The sequence below is a fragment of the Octopus sinensis genome, linkage group LG15 (assembly GCF_006345805.1).
Source record: "Octopus sinensis linkage group LG15, ASM634580v1, whole genome shotgun sequence".
In the NCBI taxonomy this organism is placed as follows: Eukaryota; Metazoa; Mollusca; class Cephalopoda; order Octopoda; family Octopodidae; genus Octopus; species Octopus sinensis.
The window spans coordinates 39680084-39690880 of record NC_043011.1 but is presented as its reverse complement, the minus strand read 5'-3'; the positions used below and the strand labels follow the sequence as shown (position 1 = coordinate 39690880).

At 33.5% G+C, this 10797-nt stretch overlaps 1 protein-coding gene across 8 annotated transcripts in view; it reads left to right on the top strand.

Annotated features, from left to right (window-relative positions):
• The window catches only part of LOC115220012 (sodium/hydrogen exchanger 9), a 230565-nt gene extending 219768 nt beyond the window's left edge, over positions 1 to 10797 (top strand). For 5 of the 8 annotated variants that reach the window (XR_005002216.1, XR_005002215.1, XR_005002212.1 and 2 more), the window contains 2 exons: positions 6585 to 6607; positions 10242 to 10797. Coding sequence is in view for 3 of the 8 variants with exons in the window: in XM_029790317.2 (XP_029646177.1) it covers positions 6585 to 6607; positions 10242 to 10250 (32 nt within the window). In the remaining 5 variants the exon portion in view is untranslated. Of the gene's footprint in view, positions 1 to 6475; positions 6501 to 6584; positions 6608 to 10241 lie in introns of those variants that run through there. The other 3 variants (XR_005002213.1, XM_029790315.2, XM_036509637.1) reach the window with 3 other exon arrangements.

Here is a 10797-nt window from a genome sequence, read left to right as displayed (position 1 = left end):
AGACTAATCCAAAAGCCTTCTGGTGATTATAATTTGTTGCTGGCTTTACATATTAATCACATGAGATGGGAAGTATTGCTTGATAGGAAGGGTGGGAAGAGAAAAATGATAGGAGTAAGCTGTTGAGTATTATGTCCCTCCCAAATAAACTTCTTCAAGAAAAATGTTTTTCTTATATCATGCCCATCACAAAGTAGATTAACCCTTTTGACACAATTCCCCCTGACCCCTCCCTACTCCTGGTTCTATGTTAACAAAATTTCTGATTTGAAATTATCTGAATTAAAATCTTCCTTTAAAATTTTTTGCAAATTTATGCTTCAAACATCATGTTAAAAAGAACAATGTGATTTTACTAAATTCTTCGTTATTTTCCAAAAGAATTGAAACAAAGCAACATATTTCAACAGAAAAATAGTTGCAAAACAAGTAATGAAATACAGAAAAAAAACCCAGTTTGAATTTTAAAAATGTTGATTAATTTCATAAGACAAAAATGTTAAAGAAAAGGACTGTAATTTGGTAACAGAATATGTAGCTGTAAAATGGCTAATTCCAGCTAATACTAAATTATTATTAGACATTATAGGTACCAATTTTAGAAGCAAAATAAAAAAGAGCAAATGGCACATAGACAGGACTCAAACTGCATATCTCTTATTTGCTGAGTAACTGATTTATCAGTTATACTATGGAGGGCCGGCCATCAGGTTATATTGATAAGAGATACATTATTTGAGTGCCGTCAAGTAATCATGTTGCTTTTTACCCTCACCCATATTTTCTATTGGCGCTTATGATTTTTAATATCATATCCCATTAAGATATTACAATTGAAATCATAACGCATATATAATATCATTTTAGAAAGGTTAATTTTTTTCTCGTTTGTTTTGTTTTGTTTTTGTTTTTTAAATTTTCGTTTTTGTTTCACCTCCACTCTCACTTTCTGAATGCTAATTACATAATAGATTAATGTTTCCTTAATTATCCCTCTCTCTTACACACATACAAACATCCACACACACACACACACACACACATCCAAAGACAATATTTCAAACTATGTGGCATTTTCTTGAAAATATTATTATTAATTTAATTCATTTCTTTTATTATTTTTCCTTCATTTTTTTTTTCTTTTTTTATTTACTGTTTTCACATCTTGAGGAAGAAACCATTATATTTTAAGGATGCTCTGTTTTCTTGAGTTTTTTTCTTTAATCTTTCAACCATTACTTTTTACAAGATTGTTTTTATTTGTGTATAAATAATTACTAATATATATGTACACACACACACGCATATATATATATATGTATATACATACATACATATACATACACATACATACACACATATATATATATATATACATACATACATGTGTGTGTATGTGTACTTATGTGTATATATGTACATATGTACCTGTATATATATATATGTATGTATATTTGCATGGAAAGGGATTTTCTTAATGTATTGTTCTTCCCTGTTTTCCCTTTTTTTCCATTATTAACAAAACCTTCATGTTTGAATTCAGTAAAGTTGTGATAAGGCGTGCAATCACGCATGTGTGTATGTATATGTGTGTACGAGTATGTGTGTATATGTGTTAAAAAACTTAAATAAATAAAATTAACAAAAAGAAAAACAAAAACAGGGAAATTTTTTTTTTATTTTTCCTCATTCCATTTGAAGAAATTTCTTAAGAGATAAAGAAGAAAAAAAAAATCATTCCTGCTGAATTGAATTTAGATGAATTTCCCTCAATAATTGCAATGGTCAAGATTAAATTATTGTAATAAAACCTCATGTAAAATTGTATTAAAAACATTTCATTTAAAAAAAAAAAGATGAGAATGAAAACGCAAAAACAACAGAAAAAACAAACTTTGGCTTTTTTTTTTTGAAAAATGTTTCTTTTCTTAATGAATAGATCATAAAACCCTGGTTCAAGGTTAATTTGAGACATTTGACATTTTCCTTAATATAAGTATTTTTTTTATTTTTAAAGAGTAAATTAAATTATTTTTAATGGTGGAACTTGAAGTAGATAAATAAGTGTTTAGAATATAGGGTTAAAAAAACAAAAAACCTTGAGTGGTAAAATTTCAGAGACTACCCATGGAAATTGAACCCACATCTTATGTGAATATGACAGACTTACTAATCATTATATTGAAGCAGTGGTTCCCAACCTGGGGTCTGTGGTCCCCAGGTGGTTTGCAAAGGTAGTACGGTGGGGAGAGGCGTGAACTAAAAAAAAAAGTACTGGCGGGGGAGTCTATTTGTTTGACTAAAATTCTTAAAGGTGGTGTGCCAGCATGGCTGCAGTTTAATGACTGAAACCAGTAAACGAATCATAAATGTATAGGATATTGGATTAAGAAATCCCTTAGATGGAAAAAAAAGTCAAAGGCTGCTCATGGTTAGCACATTTGTTATGTTTGCAGAAGATGTGAATTCATATCCTATTGGCATCCTTTCACTTTTTTTCCATTCAAGGCCCTTTTTTTTAGGCCAACATTTCACACATTATTATTTATAACTTTATAATAAGGTGATGAGCTGACTGAATCATGAGCACACCAGACAAAATGCTTAGAGGGCATTTTGTTTGTGTTTGTGTTCCGCTGAGGTCAAATTTGCCTTTCATCCTTTCAGGGTTGATGGAAAAAGTACCAGTTGAGCCCTGGGGCCGATATAGTCAGCTATCCCCTTCCCCCAAAATTCCAGGCTTTGTACTTTTAGTAGAAAGGATTATTTATAATTTTGTCTATTTCAAGTTTAACTGTTAAAAATAATTTATTTCTTATCTTGAAGTTTCTAAACTGTTACAATTTAAATAATATTTTTCTTAAGGAAATAGCTGGACTGCTGTCAAACCAGTGTGTTTCATGGTGATTCATTGAGTATGAAATCGACAGGTGGTTGGCAAAATCAGGAGAGTGTCAGAGAAAAAGACTTGTGGTATTTTATTATGTTCTTAGTTCAATTTCTACCCTGGTTGACTTGTTCTTTTCATCCTTCTGATGTTAACAAAATGAGTTCCAGCCCATAAAATGAGCGAACCTTTTGATATAATAATTTCTGGGAGAGAGGGAGGGTGTGGTGTAATTGTATCACAGAAAATGATGTGTTCTAGTTTAGCTAAAGTTCAGTGGCTGAAACCAATCCATGTTAAAGTATAAAAAAGTACTTAACCCTTGAACATTCAAACTGCCCATATCTGGCCCAAATATTCTACATTGTTTTTATGTCCAAAACTGACCAGATCTGGCATCTCACACCTACGCTACAATGTCATTCTAAAAATCAACATTCATGTCATCAAAATCTCAAAGTTACAAGGTAATGATTGCTAAAGGGTTAATAGGGCCCTTATTGTCAAGATTCTGTTTTTCAGTTGAAAAATCCGAGCTACCTTTAATTAATATTTCTTTGGTAATTAATCAAGAAACTTGCGCAATTCTTCAAAGAGTAATTTTCTTTTTGGTTTTTACTGAAATAACAGAACATTTTTATGGCCATCATTTCTAAACTCAGAGTAGCAGAAAATAGCATTTGGGATGGAGAAAGTTATTGGATTCAACAGTAGAAATTTGCCTGCAGATATCTAAATTTGCAGCCTCATCAATCTAATCCTAGGTACAAGACAAGCATTCATTACATGCTCTGTTGAATTTCTAGAAATAGCAGCCACTCATTTATCCTGCTCTATCATCTTATAAAGAAAGAAGAGAAACATGAGTTCTTGATATATTGTGTGAACAAAAAAAAAAGACGGGCTGGTCATGGCTGGAATGCCTTTCATTTTAAGAAACTCAGTATAAGCTGAACTGCAGCTAAACCATAATAACCATATCACCAAGCCAGCAAGGGAGCCTATATGTGACTACTTGGCCTGCTAAAAATAGCTGTCAAATCTTCATTAAATATTTCTCTAGTGTTTTAAAAAAAGAAAAGATCGATGTTTGAAAGAAATTTTTTAAATGATGAGAAAGAACACCTTTGATTAATAGGTCTGCTTGATCAAGGCTGATCTGGGGTTAAACAGCAGCAACAAGACAGAATGATCACAGCTGGAACAACTTTTGATCACATGTCTGGTTGATCAGTACTGACCTGGGGCTAAACATCAGCAAGACCGAACAGTCACAGTTGGAGCACCTCTGATTATAGGTCAACTTCATCAGAGCTGACCTGAAGTTAAACAACAAGATGGTGAAGGCTCACTTGTGAAACTCCTTTAACCATAGACCTGTTTGACTGGACTCAACTGTGACTAAATAACAATAACAACACAAGCTGTGAAAAAGAAAATTGAACCTTGAACTTAACTTAAGGTGGTACTTTGCAGAATCCATAGAGTGGTACATTCTGAACTCAATTCTCACCAAGGTTGATTTTGCCTTAATCCTTCTAAACTCATTAATATAAGTATCGGTTCACAAGTTTTTGGTTCAATACAGTTACCTGTATTGTATGTGATGCTCCAGTATGGTCAATGCCCATTGACAGAACCAGTAAGAAAATAGATTGTGTAAAGTTCAATAGTTTTGTGTAATTAAGTTCATTTTTCAGCCATGTGGTTTTAGGTTCAATCCCACCACAAGGCACCTTGAGCAAGTGTCTTCTACTATAGAACTAAGCCTTGAGAGGGAATTTGATTGATGGAAACTCACAGAAGCCTGTTGTATGTATAGGTCTGTGTGTGTGTGTTGTGTCTCTGTCTTGACATTATATGAAAGTTGTTAGCAAACATCATCACCATACAAGCAATGCCATCCATTTTCAGTCTTCCATGAAAACATGTCTGGCCTTGGGAAAATATTACCCTACCTGGAAAGAGGTTAGGGTTGGTGACAGATTTATTGAAAATCTATGTCATTGAATTCTATCTGACTCTGGTATGCATAGAAAAGGGGACATTAAAACAACGACGGTGAATTGTTCCTTCTTCAGTGTGGACAAAGCTTAATCCTTTAACAATACACAAATATGTGCTAATAAGAGGACTTCAGTTCAGTTGCTTGTAGACCTACTAGAAATAGCAGCTTAATCACCCTCAAATTGCACCCAACTGTCTTGACTACCAAAAAAGGATACATTGGAAAAATGAAGTTCCTACTGTACTCCTATAATGCCAGGTTGGTCACAGCTGGAGTGCCTTTGATCATAGGTCTGCTTGATAATGGTCAATATGACTGGGGGCTGGGATGGGGGAAAAAACAGCTGCAGCAACAAAATAATTAGTTTGCTAATTAAGTCAGTCATGATTAGAAAATAATAGAGCATGACATAAGCACTCAAAAAATATATGTAGTATCTTGGAGGTATTTTTACAAAGGAAAGGTTGACAGTAGATTCTAAGTTCTACATGTGATCAGCTTGAACACTTCCAAGTCCCTGTCAACCATTTGTTTGTAAAAATAAGTAGGCAGTGATGATACTAAGCAAATATAGAGCACTACCCATTGCATGGAATTGTTTTGCTGACTTCGGTGAAACAGCTGCAAGTTAATAAATTTAATTATGTAATTTGTGTCCCTTTGTTATTTCTCACTAATATGTAAACACACATATTACATACATATATATTTAGATACATATATAGATGTACATATATATAGTGTGTCATGTAGCCAGAATCAGATTCAGTTGTGGGTTCCACAGTCCAATCCAACACCTAGTGTAGTACAATGCAGAGGTGAAATGCATGATTGCATAATGTTACTACTACTGTTGTGTAATTATTTTGACCTTCTGATGAAACATGTGTATACTCTATAAAGCTTTGAACACCATACCTGTTTTCTGCTTAGTATTTTATGTCCAGGCTTCAGTAAAGTCATTTTATGCTTGAGACACGATACAGCATATAATGGAATAGCAAACATCAATCATCTATCAGTCAGAAGATTTGCAATGCATTAAATATATTAGTACCTACATGAGCGGAGACAAGAAATAAACATTTAGGAAGAATTTAGATATTCTAGTATGAATGTACATATACACACATAGATACATACATAGACATGTACATATACATTTAAACAATCTGTTTAAAATATTATGTGCATGGCTTACAAAAATCTTCAACTATTCAAATATCATCTAAAAACAGTTTTAAAACACTGCAAAACTGCAGTAACACAATGCGTATGTACACACACACATATATATAAATGTATGTGCATATTACATACATATATAAATGTAATGTATGTGTATTATGCAAACCCACATATATGTATATATATATATGTATATATATGCATATATATATATATATATGTATATATATATATGTATATATATATATATATATGTATATATATATATATGTATATATATATATGCATATATGTATATATATATATATATATATATATATGTATATATATATGTAAATATATATATGTATATATATATGTATATATATATATATATATGTATATATATATATATACACACACACACACACCCACACACAGTTATGTAAATTTGTATTTATTCTAATTTTGATATGGACACTCATTTTGTTTTTTTTTTATTTGTTTCCTATATTTTATCAGATAATAATCCATACAAAACTTTGGTAAGTCATCCAACGTCTAAAAATAATTTTTATAGTGAATTCACGTTTTAGTTTTTTTTTTATTCTTACCTTTCTTGTTTTTGTTTGTTTTCATTTTTACATTAAATATATTTTCTTATTTCCTTCCCTTCTTCGTCTTATACACTCCATAGAAAATAGATTCAAATTAGATGCTTCTTCCAATACATGCAACAGAGCAACAGATGCTTCCACAGATGCAAAAACTGACTTATCAAGTTTTTCTCCTTCTAACATTACATAGATAAATTTATTACTGCTCTCACCATTTCACGATTTCACAATTTTTGCAAGTGTGACATTTCTTCAGCACAACACCATCTGCACTAGATTTATTATTAGTCTTAGGAAATGTTGCACAAGGCCATTCATATTTTCAGGTGTTATTTCTCAATAGGACCATTCATCTTTGTAAAGATTTCAGGATTTTCACAAGAGTGACATTTAGTGTACCATTGTTATACTGTACCTGCTGTAGATTTATATTTGGTCTTACAAAAATTCCACACGGGGCCATTCATATTTTCAGAAGCTATGTCTCATGTAAACCATTTGTGTTTGCTCAGGAAACATTCAGTTAGAAAACATTCATGTTTACTGGAAAACTTCCAGTTAGAGACATTCTTGTTTGCAGGGAAACTTCAAGACAATATGAGTCATATTTGCAGGAAGCCTTTGAGATAGAATCATTCCGATTTAAGAATTATTCATCTTTGCAGGACACTTTCAATATTTAGCCATTCATCTTTGCAAGAAAACTTCCAGTTTTCTAGATCTTTGCTTAGCTTAAGCTCCTAGGTAGCTTATCTTTTACACAATCACCATTTCCTTCTCACTACCACTTGTCCACTGTAACCCATTATGTTGTATTTGCCACTCCAAATAACCAGCAGTTTTAAAATACAAATAAAACTCCTAACTTCCAAATAGGAATTTATCAAAGTTTTACAACTGTTCTTCTGCGCTGGTATTAGTTAGTTGTTCTGAGGCAGTGTTTCATGGTTGGATATCCTTCATGTTATCAATCCTTCCAGTTTTCTCATGACACCCAAGGACACAGTGTACCAATTTTAAAATGAGGATACACATGGTATAACTTCAGAATAGGAAACCCAATTAAAAAGGTTCTCATGGGATTCAATTATTGTTACAGGAATTAAATATACAAAATCTTTTATATATTTGAAGGTAAAATGGATATGGGTTTTTTCCTCCATGAATTCTTTATTGATATGCTTGATTCCACTTCAGGCCTTTTTATTCTGTTTCAATGCAGGCAGGTCATTTTATACCATGTGCCTCAGTAAAGTGAGCTGTTAGTAATAACTAGGGATCTACCAGAACTTCTATTAAAGTTACATGCAGTTATAGATTGGTGCTCTGTTTGGGGAGAAACTCTTTTCTGATTTTATAGATAGTGAAGATGCCGACGACCACTCAGTTCAAAGTCTCTCTTGACCAGAACTGGCCTGAACTCTTTGTATGACCACCCTCCCTGTCCCCTTACATGGCCTTCCTTTTGCTTTTTGAGCCAATAAGAATTGAATTGAATTTTGATATAACTGCAAGTGAACCTGCCTCTAAGTTCTGATGCAGTTCCTCTCATTATGTTGCGTTCATAATTAAATTAGACCTTCCATCAAATTCTTGAGTATCAAAACACAAACATAATAATGACAAAGTTATTTTACTAAATCCATCCAAAAACTTGATGATTTTAAAAGCAAACTGAATCATACAGGTAATGTATTTTCTTAGTAACATGATTATGGAAAGATTAATTTCATAAAGACCAGAAATAAATGCCATCTGTATTCTCTTTTCTGGTTCATGAAATGACAAACTATCAACTACTTTTCATTCTCTTGCTTCAAACTTGAATGTGTTTTATAATTTAATCTTTAATTTCAATTGTGTCATATTTTGATTCCTGTTAGAAACATATTCCCTTAGGATCTGCTAATCTAGCTTTTCAACAGAATCACATGCAATGTTCTGTCACACATTGTGTGTGTGTCCGTCCGTCCGTCCATCCATCAATCCATTTATCTATCTATCTATCTATCTATCTATCTATCTATATCTATCTCTATTTATCTCTCTCTCTATCTATCTATCTATCTATCTGTCTATTAGTCAGTATTAATACCATGAGGTGATATTTATTCCAACTTAGACATGGCTGTTCAGTCAGAACAAACTATACTGCAGAAGATGCCACGAGAGAAAGTTTCATATTGGCTTTTGGTACAGAATGCCCTCTTGCTTATATCGCTAGTGGGGATGTAATTTTGACTGTCATCGGTCTTGTCAATGAGGAATGCTCCACTGCTAGAAATAGCAGTGACTCATTTCCTTGCCAATGATATATAGAAGAGCAGTGCAAGGGCAGGTAATGGTGTCATGATTAGCCAATGAGCTTGTTAAAAAAAATGTATATATATGTTAGCAACAGAGACAATTTTAATACTGAGTGGTAATGTTTATTCCCACTTAAATGTAAATGTTCTGTTGGAACAAAGTATACTGCAGTATATGTTTCATATTTGCTTTTGGCACAAAAATCATTATTGTTTATTTTGCCAGTGGGGAGATAAACAAAACATCCAAGCTATATATATGTATATATACATATATATAGGCACACATACATATATATATATATATAATGTGTATGTATGGTAAGAAGCTTGCTTCCCAACCACATGGTTCTGGGTTCAGTCCCATTGCATGGAACCTTGTGCAAGCATCTTCTACCACAACCTCGGGCTGAAAGAAGCCTATTGTATGTATGTATCATCATCACCATCATCATCATTTAATGTCCGTTTTCCATGCTAGCATGGGTTGGACGATTTGACTGAGGTCTGGCGAACGAGACTCCAATCTGATCTGGCAAAGTTTCTACAGCTGGATGCCCTTCATAACGCCAACCACTCCGAGAGTGTAGTGGGTGTTTTTACATGCCACCGGCATGAGGGCCAGTTTGGTGGTACTGGCAATGGCCACGCTCAAATGGTGCTTTTTATGTGCCACCTGCACAGGAGCCAGTCCCGCGGCACTGGCAATGACCTTGCTCAAATGTTTTTTCACGTGCCACAAGCACAAGTGTTAGTAAGGCGACACAGGTAACGATCACGCTTGAATGGCATGTTTAACGTGCCATCAGCACGAAGGCCAGCTTGTTGCTCTGGCAACGATCTCACACGTATGGTACTCTTAGCGCGCCACTAGCAACGGATGCCAGTCACCGAGTTTGATTTCGATTTCACTTGCCTTAACAAGTCTTCACAAGCAGAGCTTAGTGTCCAATGAAGAAAAGGCATGCATAAGTGGACTAGCATAGACCATATATATATATATGTATGTATTTGTCCCCCCACCATTGCTTGACAACTGATGCTGGTGTGTTTATGTCCCTGTAACTTAATAGTTCGGCAAAAGAGACCAATAAAATAAGTACTAGGCTTACAAAGATTAAGCCCTGGGGTGGATTTGTTCGACTAAAGGCGGTGCTCTAGCATGGCTGCAGTCAAATGACTGAAACAAATAAAAGAATATGCATTGATATACATACATATATAATATTTATTATACATACATATATTTTTTTCAGCCTGACTGAGAACAAAACACCACCTGGAAGTTTTACCATTGAATAACATTAAATATTGCGTGAACATCCATAAATCCAGTCTGAATCAATACTCCAAGAAATCTTCATCATCTGAGCACTTATTTTTGTTATCTTTCTTTATTTTATCTCCTCCCTCACCTATGACCACCACCGTCATTAACAACAACAATAACCACAAAAACAGTCATGGACTTGACTTTTGGTGTAATGTAAATAAGTATTCATTTACCTGAAATAACGAACGTTTAATCTTTATTACACATGTGCACATGCACATAGGCACACGGACATACATATACACCCATACACATACACACACAAATGCTAATATAAATATGCATTAGTTCATGTTAGAAGCATGGTGTTCCGCATGAAAGATGGCATTTAATTTAAAGAGTATTAATTAAACAGTTAAATGCTGTTTTAATTGTGGGACATCTGTTGCATACGTCCAGAAGCATACATATATGTGTGTGTGCATATGTCTACCTCTCTCTCTATATGTGTGTGTGTATATATATATATGTGTGTGTGT